The sequence below is a fragment of the Somniosus microcephalus genome, chromosome 1, assembly GCF_052327205.1.
Source record: "Somniosus microcephalus isolate GS21.2 chromosome 1, FLI_Smic_1.0, whole genome shotgun sequence".
NCBI classification, from domain to species: domain Eukaryota; kingdom Metazoa; phylum Chordata; class Chondrichthyes; order Squaliformes; family Somniosidae; genus Somniosus; species Somniosus microcephalus.
This window is the reverse complement of record NC_140987.1, coordinates 8,008,425-8,035,607: the sequence shown is the minus strand read 5'-3', so window position 1 is coordinate 8,035,607 and position 27,183 is coordinate 8,008,425. Positions and strand designations below refer to the sequence as shown.

General features: G+C 47.3%; 1 protein-coding gene and 1 long non-coding RNA gene across 3 annotated transcripts in view; one reads left to right on the top strand and one right to left on the bottom strand.

Annotated features, from left to right (window-relative positions):
* Positions 1–24,223, top strand: part of fbxo4 (F-box protein 4) — a 286,805-nt gene extending 262,582 nt beyond the window's left edge. The window contains exons 3-7 of the mRNA XM_085964565.1: positions 711–931; positions 5,685–5,760; positions 10,841–11,043; positions 21,331–21,506; positions 23,415–24,223. Of these exons, the coding sequence (XP_085820691.1) occupies positions 711–931; positions 5,685–5,760; positions 10,841–11,043; positions 21,331–21,506; positions 23,415–23,495 (757 nt within the window). The 3' untranslated portion in view covers positions 23,496–24,223. The remainder of the gene's footprint in view (positions 1–710; positions 932–5,684; positions 5,761–10,840; positions 11,044–21,330; positions 21,507–23,414) is intronic.
* Positions 24,224–24,482: 259 nt separating this feature from the next.
* The window catches only part of LOC147123910 (uncharacterized), a 114,684-nt gene continuing 111,983 nt past the window's right edge, over positions 24,483–27,183 (bottom strand). For both annotated transcript variants that reach the window (XR_015073246.1, XR_015073249.1), the window contains exon 3: positions 24,483–24,580. This is a non-coding gene — a long non-coding RNA (uncharacterized LOC147123910). The remainder of the gene's footprint in view (positions 24,581–27,183) is intronic.

Sequence of the window (27,183 nt, the reverse complement as noted above, 5' to 3'; positions counted from 1 at the left end):
CTAAGGAAGGATATACTTGCCATAGAGGGAGTACAATGAAGGTTCACGAGATTGATTCCTGGGATGGCGGGACTGTCGTATGAGAAGAGATTGAGTAAACTAGGCCTGTATTCTCTTGAATTCAGAAGACTGAGAGGGGATCTCATTGAAGCATACACAATGATTACAGGGCTTGATAGGGTGGATGCTGGGAGAATGTTTCCCTTGGCTGGGGAGTCTAGAACCAGGGGCCACAGCCTCAGGATAAAGGGTAGGTCATTCAGGACTGAAATGAGAAGAAATTTCTTCACAGAGTGTGGTAAATCTTTGGAATTCTCTGCCCCAGAGGGCTGTGGAGGCTCAGTCATTGGGTATATTCAAAACAGAAGTCGATAGATTTCTGACTAGTAATGGCATCAAGGGATATGGCGATTAGGCCGGTGAATGGAATTGAGGCAGAAGTTCAGCCATGATCTCATTGAATAGCGGAACAGGCTCGAGGGGCTGAATGGCCTCCTCCTGTTCCTGTGTTCTACAACCTGTGGCCTTTTAAAATCCAAGCTTGTTGTCACCTCATGACTATTTCTTAATGTACCTCCTTTGCTTTCCTACACTTTTCATCCTTGTTATGTCCTGCACTCTGGGCTTGGGCCCTTCTCCCAGGCTTCTCAATAGAATAAGGTGAGACGATGACATCAATAAATCATAACCACTTGGGTTTTTTTGGGCAGGTATTTGAAGAGCTTTCCTGAGGGCAGAAAGCACTGGAAACTGAGCCACCCGGCCTACAGCCCGGTGACTTCCTTCCTCTACTCCCTAGTGTCTCGGGCGGAACCCCGGTTTGCCATGTTTGGGCCTGGCCTCGAGCAGTTGGACTCCTCCCTGGTCACAAAGATGATGAATTCACCAAGGCTGCTGCCAGTCGCGGGTTTTCCACAGCGACAGATCGACGGTACGTTACCCGACCCGAATGGCAGCCATTGCATTCTTTGTGACAGTATAAGCCCACCAGGAGTTCCCCCGAGGCATCATTCTTCATGATTGAGCCTACAACAACAACTTGCATTGATTCAGCACCTTTAGGGGAAAATTCAGTTGTTTGCGCCTCCCGTTAGCGCCTTAAGAGGGCGCTAATGGGGCGCAACGCAACTACCACCCGGGCGCGGCGATATTTGCGCCGCTCGCGAAATTAACTAGACATTTTGCAGCGGCGCTAAACACTACCGCCACGATCTCCTGCGCCGGCAGATCGTGACGTCAGTCGAGTGCGCAACGCCCCGGACCGGATATTGAGTGGCGCCCGCTGCCTTACCGCCTGCCGCTAGCAACGACTGGTTGAGGGGAGCGTTTTGCAGTCAGGAAGGGACTGGGGGAGCGCTATTTAAAGGCGACCACTTCCTGCCTTTTTTTGTTGGTGACATTTTTGCACCACGTATTCTGAGAGAGAGAGAGAGAGAGAGAGAGAGACTTCTGGAGAGATTCAACGCTGTGTGAAGGAGTTTTGGGTACTGAGCAGCACTTTGCAGGTTGATTTTTATTTGCTCTTCTTTGCTTCACCAGCGCTCTGAGGTAGCGCCTCGAACCTCAGCCTTTGCGCCTTAAGACAGGTGTGAAGCGCCTGATTTAGCGCTCCAATCACTTCCAGGGGCGATAAAAGCCAAGTTTGTCGTCAGAGGCGATAATTAGCGCCAGGCGCTAAACTTTGCGCACGGCCGATAATGGCGCCCCAAAAAGGGCGATACTGAATTTTTCCCCCTTAATGTTGTAAAACATCCCAAAGTGCTTCACAGGAGCGATTATCAAACAAAATTTGACACCGATCCACATAGGGAGATATTAGGACAGGTGACTAAAAGCTTGGTCAAAGAGGTAGGATTTAAGGAGCGTCTTAAAGGAGGTAGAGAGGGGCGGAGAGGTTTATGGAGGGAATTCCAGGGTTTAGGGCCCGGCAGCTAAAGGCACGGCCGCCAATGGTGGTGATGAAAATCGGGGATGCACAAGAGGGCAGAATTGGAGTAGCACAAAGATCTCGGAGGGATGTAGGGCTGGAAGAGGTTACAGAGATAAGGAAGAGTGAGGCCATGGAGGAATTTGAAAATAAGAAGAATGAGAATTTTAAAATTGAGGTGTTGCCAGACCGGTAGCTTATGTAGGTCAGCGAGCACAGGGGTAATGGGTGAACGGGACTTGATGCGAGTTAGGACACGGACAGCAGTTTTGGATGAGCTCAAGCTTACGTAGGGTAGAATGTGGGAGGTCGACCAGGAGTGTGTTGGAATAGTCGAGTCTGGAGGTAACAAAGACATGGATGAGAGTGAGAGTTTCAGCAGCAGATGGGCTGAGGCAGGGGGCGGCGATGGGCGATGTTTTGGCGGTGAAAGCAGGCGGTCTTAGTGATGCAGAGGATATGGGGCCGGAAGATAAGCTTAGGATTAACTATGACTCTTGAGGTTGCGAACAGTCTGGTTCGGTCTCAGACAGCGGACAAGGAGGGGGATGGAATCGGTGGCTGGGGAACGGAGTTTGTGGCGGGGACTGAAGAATCTGACTTCGGACTTCCCAATATTTAATTAGAGGAAATTTCTGCTCATCGTCTGACGAGCAGTGTGACAAATCGGAGGTGGTGGTGAGGTAGAGCTGGATGTCATCAGCATACAAGCACAGCCCTATTCAACTGGGAAGGGTATCGCAGCTGAACTTGGTCCTGTCTCACCCTCATATCCACACACACACACATGCACACTTTCCAGCTTGCATGACTGATGGTGGTCAGGAGCAGGAATTATGTGTTATTTTTATTCCCTCCTAGCCTGAGGCTAATTGCAGTGCTCTTGCTGAGCAAGTCATTCTAATGTGAATGTTGAACACTCAGTCACCAAGGGAAGTTTGGATAAGGAGCACTGGGAGCACAGCATAAAAGCATGAGGTTAAAAATCAAGGTGGTCACGAGCTGTATCTGAGAGTTGCGAGCAGTCCCAATAGCCAAGGAGATGTTCCAGCTTTTCCAGTTCAAATTCTCCTAGAGAGCTTGTTTAATTTTTTCTAAATAACAAGTGTTGTGACAGTGGGCAGTGCCATCTCTTTTGGGGAGGGGTGTGATGAAGGTTTATTTCCCCGCCCTCTACCTAAACTGGGGAGTTCCCAATTCCCAGAATGCTGTACTGTCAGGTGCCGTCCTTCAGATGAGACGTAAAACTGAGGCTCCAACTGTATGTCAGCTGCGGTCCAATTGGTAGCACCCTCGCCTCTGAGTCAGAACGTTGTGGGTTCAAGTCCCACTTGAGGGACTTTAACACAAAAATCCAGGCTGACACTCCAATGCAGTGCTGAGGGAGTTCTGCACTGTCGGAGGTGCCGCCTTTCGGATGAGGCGTTAAACCGAGGCCCCGTCTGCTCTTTCAGGTGGACGTAAAAGATCCCATGGCACTATTTCGAAGAAGAGCAGGGGAGTTCTCCCCGGTGTCCTGGGGCCAATATTTATCCCTCAATCAACATCACTAAAACAGATTAACTGGTCATTAGTCTGTTTGTGGGACCTTGTGTGCAAAATGGCTGCCACATTTTCCATTTAACAGTGACGGCACTTCAAAAGTAGTCGATTGTGTGTGAAGCACTTTATGTGTTTCTGAGAGATATGATAAGGAGAAAGAATGCAACGTTATCCTTCAGTCCTGGAGAAGGGGATGCAGAATTGTTTTAGGATTACTCTCCTATGCCACAAAGCGGAGGGTTGGAATGAGTCAACTGTCTGGTTTGTCGCCCGGGAGAAAAGGGTCTAGGGAAAAATAATCGAGAATTTCACAGCCTTATAAACTATAGCTCTCAGACCAGTCCAGAACGCTTTATGTTTTGTGTTTGTTTGTGGGGATGGGTGGGGGTGGTTGTAAGTAAAAGTAAAAAATGAAAGACTTGAAAGGCTTGCATTTATATCGTGTCTTTCACAACCTCAGGACGACCCAAAATGCCTTACAGCCAATGTGTAGTCACTGTTGTAATGTAGGAAACGTGGCAGCCCATTTGCACACAGCAAGATCCCACAAATAGCAATGAGATAATGACCAGATAATCTGTTTCTTTAGTGATGTTGGTTTGGGATAAATATTGGTCAAGACACCAGGGATAACTCTCCTACTCTTCTTCGAAATAGTGCCATGGGATCTTTTATGTCCACCTGAGAGAACAGACGGGGCCGCAGTTTAACGTCTCATCAAAAGACGGCACCTCCGACAGTGCAGCACTCCCTCAGCACTGCACTGGAGTGTCAGCCTAGATTTTGTGTTCAAGTCTCTGGAGTGGGATTTGAACCCACAACCTTCTGACTCAGAGGCGAGAGTGTTACCCACTGAGACACTGGCTGACACCTAAGCAGAGCTGCAGGCAAAACAATGAGGTTCGTATCTGTGGAAATTAGTCCACTGGTTTTTAAGTGGTTCATTATCATCATAGGGTGAAGTGTAGAGGGAGCTTTACACTACTAACCCGTGCTGTACCTGCCCTGGGAGTGTTTGATGGGACAGTGTAGAGGGAGCTTTACTCTGTATCTAACCCGTGCTGTACCTGCCCTGGGAGTGTTTGATGGGACAGTGTAGAGGGAGCTTTACTCTGTATCTAACCCGTGCTGTACCTGCCCTGGGAGTGTTTGATGGGACAGTGTAGAGGGAGCTTTACTCTGTATCTAACCCGTGCTGTACCTGCCCTGGGAGTGTTTGATGGGACAGTGTAGAGGGAGCTTTACTCTGTATCTAACCCGTGCTGTACCTCCCCTGGGAGTGTTTGATGGGACAGTGTAGAGGGAGCTTTACTCTGCATCTAACCCGTGCTGTACCTGCCCTGGGAGTGTTTGATGGGACAGTGTAGAGGGAGCTTTACTCTGTATCTAACCCGTGCTGTACCTGCCCTGGGAGTGTTTGATGGGACATTGTAGAGGGAGCTTTACTCTGTATCTAACCCGTGCTGTACCTGCCCTGGGAGTGTTTGATGGGACAGTGTAGAGGGAGTTTTACTCTGTATCTAACCCGTGCTGTACCTGCCCTGGGAGTGTTTGATGGGACAGTGTAGAGGGAGCTTTACTCTGTATCTAACCCGTGCTGTACCTGCCCTGGGAGTGTTTGATGGGACAGTGTAGAGGGAGCTTTACTCTGTAGCTAACCTGTGCTGTACCTGCCCTGGGAGTGTTTGATGGGACAGTGTAGAGGGAGCTTTACTCTGTATCTAACCTGTGCTGTACCTGCCCTGGGAGTGTTTGATGGGACAGTGTAGAGGGAGCTTTACTCTGTAGCTAACATGTGCTGTACCTGCCCTGGGAGTGTTTGATGGGACAGTGTAGAGGGAGCTTTACTCTGTATCTAACCCATGCTGTACCTGTCCTGGGAGTGTTTGATGGGACAGTGTAGAGGGAGCTTTACTCTGTATCTAACCCATGCTGTACCTGCCCTGGGAGTGTTTGATGGGACATTGTAGAGGGAGCTTTACTCTGTACTCCTACCCGATGACACTCACTGCCCAGGTTCACACTTGTGCGGAGTATGGGAGGGCAGTCAGTGACTGTTGAACTTTACAGGAATAAAAACTAGCGAAGGAGGGGAATTGAAAGGGGTTTGCCACCCTAGGGTCAATGTGCTGTTTACAATATCCAGAACCGATGATTGTTTTCCGTTGGGCTGTGTTACATGGTAAAATCGCTGTCCTAATGTTTCCCGTTTCAGGAATTGGATCAGGAATCAGCTTCTTATTCAACAATGAGCACAAGTTTAACATCCTGACTTTATATTCAACAACCTGGTAAGTAATGATTGGGTGAGGAATGCAGGGAGCTGGCATAGTAACAGGAAGAACTTTCACCCCTTTGTAGTCTAGCCCCTTTGAGATAAAGGCTAACACCTGATTCACCTTTTAAATTATTTTTGTATCTGTCCACTAGTTTTGAGTAACTTTGAGCAACCCGCAGGGGCCTCAACTATTCACAGTATTTATTAACGACTTAGATGATGGCATAGAAAGTCATATATCCAAATTTGCTGATGACACAAAGATAGGCTCATTGTAGGCAGTGTAGATGAAAGTATAAAATTACAAAGGGATATCGATAGATTAAGTGAATGGACAAAACTGTGGCAAATGGATTTCAATGTAGGCAAATGTGTGGTCATCCACTTTGTAACTAAAAAGGATAGAACAGGGTACTTTCTAAATGTGAAAAGCTAGAAACAGTGGAGGTCCAAAGAGACTTAGGGGTCCAGGTACATAGATCATTAAAATGTCATGAACAGGTACAGAAAATAATCAAAAAGGCCAATGGAATGCTGGCCTTTATATCGAGAGGACTAGAGTACAAGGGGGTGGAAGTTATGCTGCAGCTGTACAAAACCCTGGTTAGCCCACACCTGGAGCACTGGGAGCAGTTCTGGGCACCGCACCTTAGGAAGGATATATTGGCCTTGGAGGGAGTGCAGCGTAGGTTTACCAGAATGATACCCGGACTTCAAGGGTTAAGTTACGAGGAGAGATTTCAGAAATTAGGGTTGTATTCCCTGGGATTTAGATGGTTAAGGGGTGATCTGGTCAAAGTTTTCAAGATATTAAGGGGAACAGATAGGGTAGAGAGAGAGGAACTATTTCCGCTGGTTGGGGATTCTAGGACTAGGGGGCAGAGTCTAAAAATTAGAGCCAGACCTTTCAGGAGTGAAATTAGGAAACACTTCGACACAAAGGGTGGTAGAAGTTTGGAACTCTCTTCCGCAAACAGCAATTGATGCTGGATCAATTGTTAATTTTAAATCTGAGAAAGATAGATTTTTGTTAACCAAAGGTATTACGGGATATGGGCCAAAGGCAGGAATATGGAGTTAGGTCGCAGATCAGCCATGATCTCATTGAATGGTGGAACAGGCTCGAGGGGCTGAATGGCCTCCTCCTGTTCCTATGTTGAGTGATTTCTGTACCTGGACCCCTAAATCTCTCGGCTCAACCACAGTTCCTAGCTTCTCACCATGTAGAAAATACTCTGATCCGTGTTTCTTAGGTCCAAAGTGGATGACCCCACACTGAACTTCATCTACTACAGTTTTGCCCACTCACTTAATCTATCAATATACCTTTGCGACTTTCTGCTTCTGTCTACACTACTTATTGTGGCACCTAACTAAGTGTTGCCAACAGACTTGCAATAATGGCTCTCTATTCCTTCCCCCAAGTCATTTATAAATAGGGAGTGAAAAGCTGAGGCCCCAGTACAGATCCCTAGGGGACACCACTAGCCACATCCTGCCAACTGGAATAAACACTCATTTTTCCTACTCCCTGTCTCCTACCGGCTGACCAATTCCCTACCCGTGTCAAAAGGTTGCTTCCAATTCCACGTGCTTCCACTTTTCCCAACAGTATCTTGTGTGAAACCTTATTTCGGGGACCTTTTGTAGAGTAGGAAGCCTTAGCTCTCTAAGCATATTGTCGCAGGTGCCGTCTTTCAGATGAGACGTTAAACTGAGGCCCCGTCTGTTCTCTCAGGTGGACGTAAAAGATCCCATGCCACTATTTTGAAGGCGAGCAGGGGAGTTCTCCCCGGTGTCCTGGCCAATATTTATCCCTCAACCAACATCACTAAAAAGCAGACGAACTGGTCATTATCACATTGTTGTTTGTGGGAGCTTGCTGTGTGCAAATTGGCTGCTGCGTTTCCTACATTACAACAGTGACTACACTACAAAAAGTACTTCATTGGCTGTAAAGCGCTTTGGAACGTCCGGTGGTCGAGAAAGGCGCTATAGAAATGCAAGTCTCTCTTTCTTATTGTGGTAACTAAGGACCATTAAACTAGGTATCAGTCTAGTGGCCCTTCTCCGAACATTTTCCAGGATCGCTACATCACCAACCATTTGAGGGGATTAAAACTGGACACAGTATTCTAAATGAGGCCTAACTGAATCATTAGCCAAAGACAATATAGTTGCTTTTACATAGAAACATAGAAGATAGGAGCAAGAGTAGGCCATTTGGCCCCTCGAGCCTGCTCCGCCATTCAATGAGATCATGGCTGATCATCAAAATTCAGTACCCGGTCCCTGCTTTCTCCCCCTATCCCTTGATCCCTTTAGCTTTAAAAAATATATCTAACTCCTTTTTGAATATATTTAATGAATTGGTCTCTACTGCCTTCTGTGGCAGTGAATTCCACAGGTTCACCACTCTCTGGGTGAAGAAATTCCTCCTCATCTCTGTCCTAAATGGCTTACCCCTTATCTTTAGACGGTGACCCCTGGTTCTGGACTCCCCCGCCATCGGGCACATCCTTCCTGCACCTAGTCCTGTTAGAATTTTATAAGTTTCAATGAGATCCCCTCTCATTCTTCTAAACTCCAGCGAATATAAGCCCAATCGACACAATCTCTCCTCATACATCATTCTTGCCATCCCAGGTATCAGTCTGGTGAATCTTCGCTGCACTCCCTCCATGGCAAGAACATCCTTCCTCAGATAAGGCGACCAAAACTGCACACAATACTCAAAGTGTGGTCTCACCAAGGCCCTGTACAACTGCAGCAAGACATCCTTGTTCCTGTACTCGAATCCTCTCGCTATGAAGGCCAACATACCATTTGCCTTCTTAACTGCCTGCAGCACCTGCATGCTTACCTTCACCGACTGGTGCACAAGGACACCCAAGTCTCGTTGCACTTCCCCTTCTCCCAATCTATTGCCGTTCAGATAATAATCTGCCTTCTTGTTTTTGCCACCAAAGTGGATAACCTCGCATTTATCCACATTATACTGCATCTGCCATGCATCTGCCCAATCACCCAACCCGTCCAAATCATACTGGAGTTTGTCGGCATCCTCCTCACAGCACACACGCCCACCCAGCTTTGTGTCGTCTGCAAACTTGGAGATGTAGGGCTCGATTTTGCCAGGCCCGAGGAGGCGGGATTGGAGGCGTGTGAGGTGTTAAAATATTAAAAACTGGCGGGCGGGCCTGATCCCGCATCCAAGCAATTTTCCCACATGCGAGTTTTCTGACCCAGTCTCCATCACATTCTTTCATGCAGGATCTCAACTCTGGAATTTTTTTTTATTCGTTCCCGGGATGTGGGCGTCACTGACAAGGCCGGCATTTATTGCCCATCCCTAGTTGCCCTTGAGAAGGTGGTGGTGAGCCGCCTTCTTGAACCGCTGCAGTCCGTGTGGTGAAGGTGCTCCCACAGTGCTGTTAGGTAGGGAGTTCCAGGATTTTGACCCAGCGACGATGAAGGAACGGCGATATATTTCTAAGTCAGGATGGTGTGTGACTTGGAGGGGAACTTGCAGGTTGTGGTGTTCCCATGCGCCTGCTGCCGTTATCCTTCTAGGTGGAAGAGGTCGCGGGTTTGGGAGGTGCTGCTGAAAAAACCTTTGTGAGTTGCTGCAGTGCATCTTGTGGACGGTACACACTGCAGCCACGGTACGCTGGTGGTGGAGGGAGTGAATGTTTAAGGTGGTGGACGGGGTGCCGATCAAGCGGGCTGCTTTGGCCTGGATGGTGTTGAGCTTCTTGAGTGTTGTTGCAGCTGCAACTCATCCAGGCAAGTGGAGAGTATTCCATCACACTCCTGACTTATGCCTTGTAGATGGTGGAAAGGCTTTGGGGAGTCAGAACACTTGCCGCAGAATACCCAGCCTCTGACCTGCCCTTGTAGCCACAGTATTTTTGGCTGGTCCAGTTCAGTTTCTGGTCAATGATGACCCCCAGGATGTTGATGGTGGAGGATTCGGCGATGGTAATGCCATTGAATGTCAAGGGGCGGTGGTTAGACTCTCTCTTGCTGGAGATAGTCATTGCCTGGCACTTTTGTGGCGCGAATGTTACCCGCCACTTATCAGCCCAAGCCCACCACTATCAAATCACCCCTCAACCTCCTTTGCTCTAATGAAAACAAATCCAGCTTCTCCAACCTGTCCTTGTAGCTAAGATCCCCCATCCCTGGAACCATTCTGGTAAATAAGCTTCATGTTTCGTGCTAGTCTGGCTCCAGTATGACTTCACTCCAGAAAGACATTGGTATTGTAAATGGTGCCAGGTTTTTGTACTGTTAGTATCAAGACTTGAGTCCTTGTGGAGGCCCGATGATGTAAACTGGCCTTTTGAAATGCCAGTCTGAAGCTGCGATCTCTGTATCAGCAGACTTTAAGACAGCCTGGAAACAACTGCTGACTAAATAATGCTTGTGTCAGTGATCAATGTTCTGGTGTCAGTCCGTAGCACAGATGCCATTTGTTTTCTAATAACCGGTGATTTTTATTTCTGTAGATACCTGGGAGTGAACTGCACTGAGATGTAATCGTGATCTATTTCTCCTCGATTGTATAATTTCCTTTTTTAACCCCTTTTGGGAGGGCAGCAGTGGCGGCCTGGCTGGCAGAGAGCTGCACGGCTACTCAAGCCTCATCACCCCAGTAACAGGCGTAACTCAAGCACAGCAAGCCCGAAGGCTCTTTCAAAAAATAGATGTACAGGAAAGTCTCGATTTACCAGCACCTAAATAACCGGAAATCTCTGTTAACCGGCAAAATTCAGGAGTAGGTTCAGGTAAGTTTTACTTCATATTAGTGGCCGTTCCTGAATCTGTGGCTGTGTAACCGGGGTTCCTGCACCTGTTGCTATGCAACAGGGACGCCTGGGTCTGTGGCCGGGGTTCCTGCACCTGTTGCCATGCAACAGGGATGCCTGGATCTGTGGCCGTGTACGGGGCTCTCGTACCTTTAACTATACCTCTCTGTAATCCGGACTTTTTGATAAACCAGCACCACGCCGGTCCCGTCGGTGCCGGATAAAAAAGAGTTTCCTGTAATACTGAATACATTATCAGTTTCTTTTTTTTATCTACTTCAGGAAGGAAAGAGAGAGCGCAAGAATGGAGGAAAATGCAGCCATTAATAAACTGTTTGTGCAGCAAGGCGTTGCTGATATGGACCAAGGTGACGCAGAGAGTGTCCCGAGGCGGGAGGCACGTTACAGCATCATCCCTCAGGTCCAGAAAGTGTGCAGGGTGGTGGATGGTTTCATCTACGTGGCAAATGCTGAAGGCAGGAGAAGTTAGTGCATCTCTTTCATTCGGTACTGTCATTGAGTGAATATGGCTGCTGCGGGGGTTTGGTCCCGTGACGGGATGTGAATATATAACACACCTCTCAACAGCTGCGTAATAACAGGGAGCCAACCATACATTTTCCTGCGTCCGCTAGCAGCTTTTTAGATAATTTTACATTTATATCAATTTAGCGCTGAACAATGCGGCACTTTGATCATCACTGATAGCATCTGGTTCGGCCTCAACTGGAGTATTGTGTTCGATTCTGGGCACCGCACTTTAGGAAGGATGTGAAGGCCTTAGAGAGGGTGCAGGAAAGATTTATAAGAATGATTCCAGGAATGAGGGACTTTAGTTACATGGATAGACTGGAGAAGCTGGCGTTGTTCTCCTTAGAGCAGAGAAGGTTGAGAGGAGATTTGATAGAGGTGTTCAAAATCATGAGGGGTCGAGACAGAGTAGATAGAGAGAAACTGTTCCCATTGGCGGAAGGGTCGAGAACCAGAGGACACAGATTTAAGGTGATTGGCAAAAAAAACAAAGGTGACATGAGGAAAAACTTTTTTACGCAGCAAGTGATTAGGATCTGGAATGCACTGCCTGAAAGGGTGGTGGAGGCAGATTCAATTGTGGCTTTGGATAAGCACCTGAAGGAAAAAGACTTGCAGGGCTATGGGGAAAGGGCGGGGGAGTGGGACTAGCTGAAGTGCTCTTGCAGAGAGCCGGCACAGGCTCGATGGGCCGAAGGCCTCCTTCTGTGCTGTAACCATTCTATGATTCTATCAAACACTCCCGGGGCAGGTACGGAATAGTAGACAAGAGAGTAAAGGAGTAATGATAGATTTGTACAAATCAATGTTTAAGCCACAGTTCTAGGACACCCCATTCTAGAAAGAACATTAAAGCCATAAAGAGTGTCGAGGTTAGGTTCACCATGAACATTGCAGGGATGGGAAACTATATTCATGGCTGTGGTGTATGTAACCTGTTCCACCTTAAGAGAACTACCTTAAGAGATGTACTACTTTCTCTTGGCTGCTGTATACTGTAATACCGGTGGTGACCACACCGGTATATAAGTGTTGTGTAGGGATTTGCTGGGCAGTTCAGCCCTGACCTCCGAATAGTAAAGACCTGTTAAAGTTATTCTTGTGGTCTGTGTCCAGTGATTTATAATAAGCATAACTGGAACACACAGACTTAACAGTGGCGACGAGTCCGATCTTACCCTGCGGCAGTTTTACATCCAAGGCAGCTTCGTCCTCAGAACGGGCGTCGAGAAGAGGCATCCGCCCTCATCATCCTGCTGAGCACCATCGCACGGGAGGCATCGAGAACCCGGGTTAAAAAGAAAAATTCTGACCACGAAGGCCTCCATCAGCGACAGGCAGTGATCATCCCTTCTACCACGGTGGTGGGTAAGCCGATCAGCGACACGAGCAGAAAGTTGGCCGCGTTGACTGTGGAGTGGGGGAGGGAAAAAGGAAAAAAAAAAGGGCGGAGAACTCGACCACGGCCGGTGAAAAGGGCCGGGCTGCAATCGAGGCCGAGAGGTGCAGCGACTGGGGCAGCTTAAGGCACGAGAGCCGCGGAGAACTCAAACGCAGCCGGTGTAAAGGACCGGGCTGCATGCGGGGCTGAGAGGCGCAACAGCAGGGGAAGCGTGAATGCCCACGGGAACCGCGGGGGAGTAAAAGCAGCGTCGGGGAATTGAGAACCGCTGGGGAGGCGAGAACGGCAGCAGCACGGCAATCGCCATTGCAGCCAGCGGGGGAAGAAGGCAAACGCGGGAATCCGCCATTGTAGTCGGCGGGGGAAGAAGAGGAGCGCGGGAAAGACCGCCAAGCGCGGGAAGCCGCCATTTTAGTAGGCGGGGGAAGAAGACAAGCGCGGGAAGCCGCCAATTTGAGAAAAAGAAAAATTTAAAAACTTGCAAGGATGCCTAAACATGGGAACATTAATACCTTTGATAGCGATATCGAAGATTGGACCACGTATGTAGAACGCATGGAAGTTTATTGTAAAGCAAATAAGGTACCAGATGATGAGAAAGCACTAACCTTATTAAGCTCAATGGGTGCGAAGACATACGGGCTATTGAAGCACCTTCTGTCACCAGATAAACCGGCGGATCAGACTTTCGCGAATATTGTTACTGTCCTGAAAAATCATTTAAACCCCACGCCGCTGATGATAGCGGAACGATTTAAATTTTACAGAAGAACGCAGCTGAAAGACGAAAGCAACGCTGAATTTTTAATTGAACTGCGTAAGCTATCAAAGTACTGTCAGTTTGGAACAGGACTAGCAGATGCGCTGAGAGATAAATTTGTGTGTGGATTGTTAAAAGAAGGAAAACAAAAGCGACTGCTTGAGGAGAATGATCTTACGCTTGATAAAGCTGTCACTATTGCAGCATCGCACGAAGCCGCAGCGAGAGGCACTGCGGAAATGCAGCTACGGTCACCGGAACTCAGCACCAATCAAATGGTCTTGGGTACAGTAAAATGTTATCGTTGTGGAAAGAACGCACGATCAGAACCAGTGCTGGTTCAAAAATCAGGAATGCAGAAAATGTGGCAGGCTTGGTCACATAGCTAAAGTATGCCGGTCAGGAAAGAAGACCAGCAACAAAATGTCACTGCAGGAAAAGTACAGAAAGGTACACAAGGTGACAGAGAACAGTTCGAACGAACAAAAGTCAAATTCAGACTCCAGCAGTAATGAACTGGGTAGTCTAAGAGTACACAATGTTGGTAATGAAGCAGACCTCCAAACAATCTGGGTCACACTTCAGATAGCAGGAGTCCAAGTGAAGATGGAATTGGACACTGGATCGGCATTGACGGTCATGAATAAGTAAGATTACAAAAGGTTATTCCCACATATTCCCCTACGGGATACGGAGATTGTATTGAAAACATACACGGGGCAAAGAGTATACTCCATCGGGAAGATAGAGGTAAAGGTGGTCCACAAGGGCAAAGAAAGCCGAGGAATGGACTTATATGTGCTACCTGAGGGAGGTCCACCACTACTGGGACGGGAGTGGATTAGGAAAATAAATATGGACTGGCATTCCTTAAAAGCACTAACGGTAGATTCCGGTAAAAAAGATGTCAAACCTAAACGATTGTCCAGAATATTGGACGATGCTAAAGAGGTGTTCCAACAGGGACTGGGAACACTGAGAGGAATTACGGCAAACATCAAGGTTGAAGAACATGCAAACCCGAAATTTTTCAAAGCCAGACCGGTACCTTATGCGATACGACCTGCTGTGGAAGCTGAGCTGGAAGGGCTAGAACGTTCAGGAGTACTGTCCAAGGTAGACTGGAGTGAGTGGGCCACGCCCATTGTCCCCGTCATGAAGCGTTCATCGAGCAACAAGCCGGGGGAACCGGGGAAGGTTCGCATCTGTGGAGATTTCAAGATCACTGTTAATCCGGTGCTTCACACGGTGCAGTATCCGCTTCCGCGGATTGAGGATATCTTCGCTTCGTTGTCTGGCGGGAAACACTTCACCAAGATAGACCTGGTGCAGGTGTACTTACAGATGGAAGTTGAGGAAGAGTCACGCCAGTATCTCACGATCAACACGCATAGAGGCTTGTACCGGTATAATAGACTGGTTTTTGGAGTGGCATCGGCTCCAGCAATTTGGCAGAGGGCCATGGAGCAGGTATTACAGGGAATTCCAGGCACACAATGTTACCTGGACGATATTCTGATTACAGGAGATGATGACGAGGAACACCTTGCAAATTTGGAACTGGTGCTCACCAGATTGAAAGAATATGGACTTCGAGTTAATCGCCAGAAATGTGAGTTCTTTCAGAAGCGGATCTCGTACCGTGGTCATGTCATTGACCAGGAGGGGCTTCGTAAGTCTCCTGACAAGATCGAAGCTGTTGTGAAGGCTCCCGCTCCGGATAATGTATCCCAGTTGAGGTCGTTCCTAGGGTTGATTAACTATTACCATAAGTTTCTGCCAAATTTATCCACGGTGCTGCACCCGCTGAACGCTCTTTTGCAGAAGGGAGTACCATGGAAGTGGAGCGAGGACTGTAAGAGGGCCTTTCGCAAAAGCAAGGGGATTAATGCAATGGAAAGGAAGGATATTAACTCGGATGAAACGGAATCTGTATGGGTAGAAATGAGAAATAGCAAGGGGAGGAAAACGTTAGTGGGTGTGATATATAGGCCTCCAAATAGTAATATGGAGGTGAGGGAAGGCATAAAAAGGGAAATTAGAGAAGCGTGCGATAAGAGCACAGCTGTCATCATGGGTGACTTTAATTTACATATTGATTGGACTACCCAAATTAGTAAAAATTCTGAAGAGGAGGAATTCCTGGAATGTTTTCGGGACGGTTATCTGGACCAATATGTCGAGGAGCCGACTCGAGATCAGGCCATTTTAGACTGGGTATTGTGCAATGAGAAGGGACTTATCAGCAATCTTCTTGTACGAGGCCCCTTGGGTCAGAGCGATCATAATATGATCGAGCTCTCAGTCGAGATGGAGAGTGAGGAATTTGAATCAGAGACTAAGGTCCAGAACTTAAATAAAGGGAATTACGAGGGTATGAGACGGGAATTGGGTAAGATTGATTGGGTGGTGTTTCTGGGGGGATTGACAGTGGAGAGACAATGGCAAGCATTCAAAGATAGAATGGAAGAATTCCAGAACATGTTTATACCGGTTTGGCATAAAAATAAACCTAAAAAAGTGACTCAACCGTGGATAACGAGGGAAATTAGGGACAGCATAAAATCAAAAAAAAGGGCATATCAACTGGCAAAAAAAAGCACCAGACCGGAAGATTGGGGGCAGTACAGGATACAGCAAAAGAGGACAAAGGGATTAATCAGGAAGGGGAAAATAGAATACGAAAGTAAACTTGCAGCAAACATAAAGACAGACTGCAAAAGCTTTTATCGGTATATCAGGAGGAAAAGACTGGTAAAATCCCAAGTCGGTCCCTTGCAGTCCGATTCGGGAGAATATATAATGGAGAATAAGGAAATGGCAGACCAATTAAACTCATACTTTGGTTCTGTATTCACAAAGGAGGACACAAATAACCTCCCAGGAATATTGGCAAACATAGGGACTAATGAGAGGGAGGAGCTGACAGAAATTAGTATCTCTAGGGATATGGTGTTGGGTAAGTTGAGGGGACTGAAAGCCGACAAATCCCCGGGGCCTGATAAACTACATCCTAGGGTACTTAAGGAGGTGGCCCTGGAGATAGCAGATGCTCTAAGGATCATCTTCCGGAACTCCATTGACTCGGGAACAGTACCCGTGGATTGGAGGGTAGCTAATGTTACCCCAATATTTAAAAAGGGGGGTAGAGAGAAAGCAGGGAATTATAGACCAGTAAGCCTTACATCGGTTGTGGGCAAAATGCTAGAGTCCATTATTAAGGATAAAATAGCGGAGCACTTGACAAATGGGGAAAGGATCGGACAGAGTCAACATGGATTTACAAAGGGTAAATCGTGTTTGACTAATCTGCTGGAATTTTTTGAGGAAGTAACTGGTAAAATAGATGGGGGAGAGCCAGTGGATGTGGTGTACCTTGACTTCCAGAAAGCCTTCGATAAGGTTCCACACAAAAGATTATCATGCAAAATTAAGGCTCATGGGATTGGGGGCAAAGTATTAACGTGGATAGAGAACTGGCTGGCGGATAGAAAACAGAGAGTTGGAATAAACGGCTCGTTTTCGGAGTGGCAGGCAGTGACCAGCGGGGTGCCGCAAGGATCTGTCCTGGGACCCCAGCTGTTCACAATATATATAAATGATCTGGATCAGGGAATTGGATGCAATATTTCCAAATTCGCTGACGACACTAAACTAGGAGGAGGGGTGGGCTCTGATGAGGATGTCAGGAGGCTACAGTGCGATTTGGACAGGTTGGGGGAATGGGCGGATACGTGGCAGATGCACTATAATGTGGATAAATGCGAGGTTATCCACTTTGGGGGTAAAAACAGGAGGGTAGATTATTATCTAAATGGCAATAGATTGGGAGATGGGGAAGTGCAGAGGGACCTGGGTGTTCTTGTGCACCAGTCACTGAAGGAGAGCATGCAGGTGCAACAGGCGATCAAGAAGGCAAATGGTATGTTGGCCTTCATATCAAGGGGGTTCGAGTATAGGAATAGGGATACCTTACTACAGCTGTACAAGGTGCTGGTGAGACCGCATCTGGAGTATTGTGTACAGTTTTGGTCGCCCCATCTGCGGAAGGATGTTCTTGCCATGGAGGGAGTGCAACGGCGATTCACCAGGCTGATACCTGGAATGGCGGGAATGACCTACGAAGAGAGATTAAATAGTTTGGGCTTGTACTCACTGGAGTTTAGAAGATTGAGAGGGGATCTCATCGAAACATATAAAATTATGGCAGGCCTGGACAGGCTGAATTCAGAGAGAATGTTTCCAATGGCCGGGGAGCACAGAACCAGGGGCCACAGTCTAAAAATAGCGGGCAAATCATTTAAAACAGAGATGAGGAAGAATTTCTTCACTCAAAGAGTGGTGAGCCTGTGGAATTCCCTGCCACAGAGGGCTGTGAAGGCTAATTCAATAAATATTTTCAAGAGAGAATTGGATATATTTCTGAAGGCTAAGGGGATTAAGGGTTACGGAGAAAAGGCGGGGACGGGGTACTGAACTGGTAAGATCAGCTATGATCTCAGACGAAGATCAGCCATGATCTCATTGAATGGCGGAGCAGGCTCGAAGGGCCGAATGGCCTACTCCTGTTCCTATCTCTATGATCACCTCAGAGGAAGTGTTGGCTCACTTCAACCCAACGCTGCCTATTCGTTTGGCTTGTGATGCTTCTCCATATGGTATTGGGGCAGTACTCTCACACAAGTTGCCAAATGGCCTGGAGAGGCCAGTTGCGTTCGCATCCAGATCATTGACCTCTGCTGAGCGCAACTATGCTCAGATAGATAGGGAGGCTCTCAGCCTTGTGTGGGGAGTAAAGAAGTTTAATCATTACCTGCAGGGCCAAATGTTTACGCTTCTGACAGACCACCAGCCGTTGGTATCCATTTTTAACCCTAAGAAGGGTGTTTCGGTGATGACAGCACAGAGACTCCAGAGATGGTCCCTTTTCCTAGGGGCACATCAATATCAGATCGAATTCAAAGGTACAAAACAGCATGGTAATGCTGATGGGCTGTCGCGCCTGCCACTACCTACAGAGGAGGAGGCACCGACGGTTGACCCTGTTGAGTTATTTCACTCGACCATCACCGAATGTTTACCAGTCACCAATGCAAGTATTGAAAGAGAAACCAGGAACGACCCGACACTGTCCCGGGTCTACGAAGTGACAGTGAAGGGATGGCCAGCACATGGTGATCCACTGTTACCGGCATTCTCAGCAAGACGAGAACAGCTGTCCGTCTGTCAAGGAACATTGATGTATGGAACAAGGCTGATTATTCCTCCTAAGTTAAGAGAGAGAGTTCTAAAGGAACTGCGTGAAGGTCATCTGGGGGAGTCAAGATGAAAAGCCTTGCTAGGGCTTATGTGTGGTGGCCGGGTATCGACCAACAGATAGAGGATCTGACGAAAAGCTGCTCAGGGTGCCAAAAAGTGCAAAATGCACCTCCGATTGCACCGCTGCATCCATGGGAATGGCCTTCAACCCCATGGCAACGTGTACATATTGACTTTGCTGGTCCATTCATGGACTCCATGTTTTTAATTGCGGTGGACGCACATTCTAAATGGCCAGAAGTGATTAAGATGACTACCACTACCTCGGAAAAGACGATCACGGTGCTAAGAACGATATTTGCAAGAAATGGATTGCCAGAACAAATATGTTCAGACAACGGACCGCAGTTCGTGTCAGAAGAATTCCAGAAATTCATGAAGAAGAATGGGGTGAAACATTATACCTCTGCCCCATATCATCCGACTACAAACGGGTTGGCCGAGAGATTTGTACAAACGTTCAAAAAAGCAATAAAGGCCATGAGCGAAGATCAGATTCCACTACAACACAAGGTGGACAAATTCCTACTGGCATATCGAAACGCCACTCATGCAGTGACAAACCAAAGTCCTGCCATGATGTTCTATAACAGGAGGTTGCAGTCCAGGTTGGACTTGTTAAAACCAAATGTGCGGAGGGAAGTTGAAAACAAACAGTTCCAGCATATAAATAACAAGACCACTCGGAGTTTCGAAATAGGACAACCAGTGTTAGCCCGGGACTATAAAAACGAGAAATGGCAATCTGGAACAATTCGGGCCAGACAAGGACCCCTGATGTACACGGTAGATATTGGTGAAAATGTAATACGGCGTCATGCTGACCAACTGGTAGAATCGAGAACAAGGGTCGAACCCATGGTTACGGCAGAGACAACCGTGGAAGAAATTAGTGAACCTGAAGCATCTACCTCAGAAGTGAATGTACCTGATGATGATGTCCAATCCATAAGAGACCAACTAGATGAGTCACCCCAGCAACGAGAATCAGAGACCCCTGAAAGGCGTTATCCAACTCGAATCAGGAGGCCTCCTCAGAGACTGAATCTTTGAACTGTTTTGCATGAAGTTGTATATATATATGTTATTATGTTATGTTAAACGGGGATATAACTGTTAAGCTAAAAAGGGAGGATTGTGGTGTATGTAACCTGTTCCACCTTAAGAGAACTACCTTAAGAGATGTACTACTTTCTTTTGGCTGCTGTATACTGCAATACCGGTGGTGACCACACCGGTATATAAGTGTTGTGTAGGGATTTGCTGGGCAGTTCAGCCCTGACCTCCGAATAGCAAAGACCTGTTAAAGTTATTCTTGTGGTCTGTGTCCAGTGATTTATAATAAGCATAACTGGGACACACAGACTTAACAATGGCGAGAGACTCGAGCTATTGGGACTATTTTCATTGGAGCAAAGAAGGCTGAAGAAATTCCATACAGGTTTTACAATTATTAATTTTGATAGAGTGAATGGGAAAAGACTATTTTCCCTGGTTACAGAATCGGTGATGAATGGTCATCAATTTAAGATTAAAAGTGAGGACCGACGTTAGGAGAAATTTCTTTACACAGGGTTGTTGGAGCAGGAATGTTTCATCACAGGGAGTGACCGAGGCAGAGACACTCCCATGAGGCACTACCTGGACAGTTGTGGCATGGGTTAGATACAGAGTAAAGCTCCAGTGCGAATCTTTCTATTTTTTACATATTACATAGGATATATGGCCCAGAAACAGTCCATTCAGCTCAACCAGTCCGTGCCGGTGTTTATGCTCCACTCGAGCTTCCTCCCGTCTTTCCTCATCTAAGTCTATCAGTGTAACCCTCGATTCCCTTCTCCCTCATACCCTTGTCCAGCCTCCCCTTAAATGCATCTATACTATTCGCCTCAACCACTCCCTGTGGTAGCGAGTTCCACATTCTCACCACTCTCTGGGTAAAGAAGTTTCTCCTGAATTCCCTATTCGATTTCTTGGTGACTATCTTATATTGACGGCCTCTAGTTCTGCTCTTCCCCACAAGTGGAAACATTCTCTCTGTATCCAGTCTATCAAAACCTTTCATAATTTGAAAGACCTCTATTAGGTCACCCCTCAGCCTTCTTTTTTCAGGAGAAAAGAGACCCAGCCTGTTCATCCTTTCCTGATAGGAATACCCTCGCATTTCTGGTATAATTTTTTTGATTTTATATTATAAATTTTGAGCAGGAGCCATCATTGTGACTTCTCTGAGTCAGGCTATCAGTTTAATGGCAATGTAATGCCAGACACTATCTGTTTATAACTTTTGCCCATGCCCTTTAGGAACTATGTTTGAGACATCTAAAGGTGTTTGACTTTATTGTCAAAGGAAAGTGAGGAGAGTTTCACCTAATTACTCCAGGCAAGATTCAACATCATAGTCCCAAGTGGAAGAATAGTGTCCTGAAGCAAGGTGTCAAGCATCAACAGCCATTGTCTGGGTCTTGTGTTAATGGGCAGGGTGATTGGAGTGTCGGCCTGTTTATGTTAGTTTGAGGTTCCAATGTCTGTTTAAGCCCCTGCATGTTTCCATGGTAGCTGCAGATGTCACAGCTCTACATTTGCCTCCCTGCTGATCCAGACCCTGAGAAGGCAGGTGAGGTCACCTCGTCATTCCCAGGTAGGTGTGCCAGGGCCTGCAGGCAATGCTGGATCTTAGCATGACTTCCTTTGTGCAGTACCATGTAAAGCATAATATTCTTTGATTGGGATGTATTTATCTCGTACTCTCCCCCTCAGAGCACGAGCGAAAAAAGGAACTGCTCCAGATCCAGGCCATGATCGACCCAAGTCTTGGCTCTCCAAACCGCCCACTCCTAGTACTGTGCTGCATTTCCCAGCCTGACGTCCAACGGATACCATGTGTTTATGTATCTCACCAGTTGCAGTTAAGCCTGCTGGACAGACCTTGGCTGGTAAGTACAATAGGCTTCCCTTGTAATGTTCCTGAATCAAACTAATAAACACAGAGCACATGAACAGCTGCTCTTATACCACATCCCTGCACCATTGCTAAGAGAGCTGACAAAAGGGGGACAAAGCAGAGCCAAGCAGAGCAAGAAGGTTGCAGGTTCCATGCCGAGTCTGGGCTGATTTCGTGGATCTCAGCTAGGCTGGTGGTATTGATTCTATGATCAGCATCAGCATTCCCTGGGCCCGAGAGCAGAAGGTCAGCCAGGGTTCCTGCTCCTCACTGCTCTCCAGCGATCCCCCTGCTGGAGAATGCGCATCAGGTGAGGACATCATCAGGATCAGCTGTGATTTCCCGCTCCTATTGGCCAAGTATCCTGTTGGCTATCGCTGTTTACATCCATTCAGGAATGCTCAGACTTGGGCAAGGTACCATAGGGCACCCGTGAAACCGTACCCAAGCTTACCAAGCAACCCTATACCGTCAATTCTACAGAGATCAGAGCTACCATAGAATAGTACAGCACAGAAGAAGGTCATTGGCCCATCGAGTCTACGCCGTATCTTGCGAAGAGTGATGCAGTTAGTCCCACTCCCCGCTCTTTCCCCAGAGCCCTGCAATTTTTTCTCCAAGCAGAGACCCATCCCTTTTGAAGGCTACAATTGAATCTGTTTCCACCACTCCATCAGGCAGTGCATTCCAAATCCTAACCACTCGTTGCGTAAAAAAGGTTTTCTTTATGTCGCCTCTGGTTCTTTTGCCAATCACCTTAAATCTGTGTCCTCTCGTTATTGACCCTTCAGCCATTGGAAACAGTTTCTCTTTATTTACTTTATCTCAACCCTTCATGACTTTAAACACCTCTATCAAATCTCCTCTTAGCCTTCTCTGCTCGAGGAAGAACAATCCCAGCTTCTCCAGACTATCCACGTAACTGTAATTCCTCATCCCTGGAACCATTCTAGTAAATCTCCTCTGCACCCTCTCCAAAGCCGTCACATCCTTCCTAAAGTGTGGAGCCCAGAATTGGATGCAATACTCCAGCTGGGGCCGAACTAGTGTTTAATATGAGGGATGGAGCAGCTGTCTTACAACACTTAACATAGAAACATAGAAGATAGGAGCAGGAGTAGGCCATTCGGCCCCTCGAGCCTGCCCAGCCATTTAATGAGATCATGGCTGATCATCCAAATTCAGTATCCGGTCCCTGCTTTCTCACCATATCCCTTGATCCCTTTAGCCTTAAGAAATATATCCCACTCCTTCTTGAATATATTTAATGAATTGGCCTCTACTGCCTTCTGTGGTAGAGAATTCCACAGGTTCACCACTCTGTGTGAAGAAATTCCTCCTCATTTCTGTTCTAAATGGCTTACCCCTTATCTTTAAACTGTGACCCCTGGTTCTGGACTCCCCGGCCTTCGGGAACATCCTTCCTGCATCTAGTCTGTCCAGTCCTGTCAGAATTTTATAAGTTTCAATGAGATCCCCTCTCATTCTTCTAAACTCCAGCGAGTATAAGCCCAATCGACCCAATCTCTCCTCATACGTCATTCCTGCCATTCCAGGTATCAGCCTGGTGAATCTTCGCTGAACTCCCTCCATGGCAAGAACATACTTCCTCAGATAAGGTGACCAAAACTGCACACAATACTCAAGATGTGGTCTCACCAAGGCCCTGTACAACTGCAGCAAGACATCCTTGTTCCTGTACTCGAACCCTCTCGCTACGAAGGCCAACATACCATTTGCCTTCTTAACCGCCTGCTGCACCTGTTACCTGGGGAGAAAGCTGGTTATCACTGGCAAGCTCCAAATAATGCAGATTGTCAACAGGTTAGATGAGTGTACCTTTGTCGTCAGTGTGTGTGAACTAACAGCTCCCTCCATTTCCGGTTATTTATTTGATTAGGCACATGATACTGATGCAGAGTCCCTTGTCGGGTTTCTCGAAGGCATCGAATGGATTCTTCGGGAAGTTGGGAGATTGTGAACCATTTGAGTGACAGCTGGGACTTGACGGAGAAGGAGACCATCAATGGGGAATGACGTTAGATCCAAGCAGCTCAGCTGTCCTGAATCCCCCACCTCTGTCAGGACAAACTTCTCATGACACTGCACTATATCTCAAGGAGGTGGATGGATACTGGCGAGATGATATACTTCGCTGATGCACTGGTCATCAATCAGCCTTGTGCATCTATGTTGATTTTCCTTCTATGCTGGATTATGAAGTAGTATCGATAAATATTTCTGGTGTGTTTTTAGCTGCCATTCCGAACTGTTCCCTTGAGCAGTATTTATTTGCAGGGTGGAGCCAATACAATGCACCAATGGGGTGGGGGGGAACAGGCTTGATTTTCCCCTCCCTTCGTTTCCCACTATGCGGAAGGCTCTAGGAAAGAATCAGGCCACGGGTGGAGGCCGGACATCTCGACCTAAGGATGCAATAAAATAGGGCAGAGCGTAATGACCTTGGTCCCAGGAGAATGCCTGCATCCATAGCCCCGTCCGTGACCCAGTGACAACAGGGGACAAAATAGGAGAATCCATCAAATCACAAAAAACGTGCAGTGCATATTAATTGTGCTGTGTTGCTCTTCACCACCCCCCCCCTGCAGATTTTACACTGTCTTCAGAATCTACTCTTCCAGCTTATGAACATTTCTATTTGAATTTATCCAGTGAAATGTCTTCATTAAAATGAACTGTGAAAGGAAACACCTCTTCAACCTTCTTTTCCAATTTTTTACGTTTGATACTTGTGTGATATTTGGGTTGTTTATTGACCAGTGTCTGAGAGAACAGAATTTGGATTTCCTTTTCTCCCTGTGCCAGGTCCTCTGACAAATTTCCCTTTCTCCTCTTTGCCCATCCTCTCTCCACCCTCTTTGTATCTAGCTTCCGACTCTGTGCCCAGCATGGTCTTGGCACTTTCAGCATCATGCCCGTGTCCCGTGATGACAAGAGAAAGTCTGCATTTGAAATATTGCATTCTTTGTTTATTCTGTAATATATGGTTGGAGCGGTTGAGTCTCTCATTCATGGGTATCGATTGTGTTATTAATTCATGTTTATCTGAGAGGGAACACAAAAACAAGAGCAGAGAAAGGGTTAACTTAGAGGAGGGATCCCTGGAAAGACTGTACAACTCTTTGACTGGAGGAGACAAACATTCCTGCATTTAGGCACACAGCCTTATTTTCAGAGGCAGCGTGCCATCAGCAGAGTTTTGTACACTGCCAACATATATCGGGAAATTAGTTGGATCTCGAGTGTAAGAAGCTCTCTGTATCTGATTTTCCTGGCAACATTTTGGGTTGGTTTTGGAGACTTCCTTCTGGCATCCACCCACTCGTTTAATCTCCTCCCACAGCCCATGTACACTCTCCCCTATCATAGACTCTACCCACCCATTTAATCTCCTCCCACAGCCCATGTACACTCTCCCCTATCATAGACTCTACCCAGCCATTTAATCTCCTCCCACAGCCCATGTACACTCTCCCCTATCATGGACTCTACCCACCCATTGAATCTCCTCCCACAGCCCATGTACACTCTCCCCTATCATGGACTCTACCCACCCATTTAATCTCCTCCCACAGCCCATGTACACTCTCCCTATCATGGACTCTATCCACCCATTTAATCTCCTCCCACAGCCCATGTACACTCTCCCCTATCATGGACTCTACCCACCCATTTAATCTCCTCCCACAGCCCATGTACACTCTCCCCTATCATAGACTCTACCCACCCATTTAATCTCCTCCCACAGCCCATGTACACTCTCCGCTATCATGGACTCTACCCACCCATTTAATCTCCTCCCACAGCCCATGTACACTGTCCACTATCATGGACTCTACCCACCCATTTAATCTCCTCCCACAGCCCATGTACACTCTCCCCTATCAAGGACTCTACCCACCCATTTAATCTCCTCCCACAGCCCATGTACACTCTCCCCTATTATAGGCTCTACCCACCCATTTAATCTCCTCCCACAGCCCATGTACACTCTCCACTATCATAGACTCTACCCACCCATTTAATCTCCTCCCACAGCCCATGTACACTCTCCCCTATCATGGGCTCTACCCAACCATTTAATCTCCTCCCACAGTCCATGTACACTCTCCCCTATCATGGACTCTACCCACCCATTTATTCTCCTCCCACAGCCCATGTACACTCTCCCCTATCATGGGCTCTACCCAACCATTTAATCTCCTCCCACAGCCCATGTACACTCTCCCCTATCATGGGCTCTACCCAACCATTTAATCTCCTCCCACAGTCCATGTACACTCTCCCCTATCATGGACTCTACCCACCCATTTAATCTCCTCCCACAGCCCATGTACACTCTCCCCTATCATGGGCTCTACCCAACCATTTAATCTCCTCCCACAGTCCATGTACACTCTCCCCTATCATGGACTCTACCCACCCATATAATCTCCTCCCACAGCCCATGTACATTCTCCCCTATCATGGACTCTCCCCACCCATTTGATCTCCTCCCACAGCCCATGTACACTCTCCCCTATCATGGACTCTATCCACCCATTTAATCTCCTCCCACAGCCCATGTACACTTTACCCTATCATTGGCCGTGATTTTGCCAGTGGAGGCGGAGTCGCGGTGGGAGTGCTGATTGGCGGGTTCTGGTCCCACTCCTGGCTGCAGCCGCTCTGTAAAGAGGATTTTCCGTTAATTGAACTTGTGGACACGCTGCGGTGTTCCCGGCCAATTAAAAGGAAGCGTGTCTGAAGATGTCATTTGATGACGCATCATCAGCCGGTTTCCTTAAAGGGGCCACGGCCACTTTGATTTTGACAGTTGTGCTGTCAGTGTTCTGCAGCATTCAGGTGCTGCAAACACTGACAATCACTGCACAGAGGTGCACGGCTGCACCTATGCTCTCTCATGACTCCCTCCATATGCTTATGGAGGGAGTCACAGCACGCAGGGAGGTTCTCTTCCCTCCCAATGGGCAGAAGAGACCTCCCCAGGAGACCAATGCAGCCTGGTTGCACTTTGCATAGGAGGACACAAGCAGGGATGTGTTCAGGAGGACCAGGCTGCAGTGGTGCAAACCTTTCAATTATCTCAGTAGATCACGATACGTTAGTACAAAACCACACTCGACCTCATCCTGCTATGCCACTCATCACATCCCCATCACTCTGCCTTCCCTACCCTACTCCTGCTCATCCTTACTCACACCAACTTACCTTGCACCTCCACCCATCCCTCTCTATCTACATTATCACTTCCCCATCTCACTAGCTGTCCCTCACACTCACCCTCATCCTAGTCCAATCATACCAACTAACAACACAGAAGGGTAGGCACTTGGGGTTTTATGCAATGTTCATGTAAATTTTCAGTTAATGTGTTATCAAACATTGAAATCTTTATTTTCAACACTTTGCCTTATTGGACAGATCTGTGCTCGCCTTTGGAAGTGCCTTAGTGAGTTGCAGTGAATGGTGAGACATAACGGTATCCCCCGCAATGGTGATGAGTATGAAAGGAATGGCTTGGTCATTGTAGGAATGCTTTATGGTTTATTTATTTAATGATGTAGCTTCTACAGCTTTTTGGGGCAGCATATTCCATGGACCTACCACCCTCTGAGTGAAGAAGTTTCTCATCTCAGTTTTGAAAG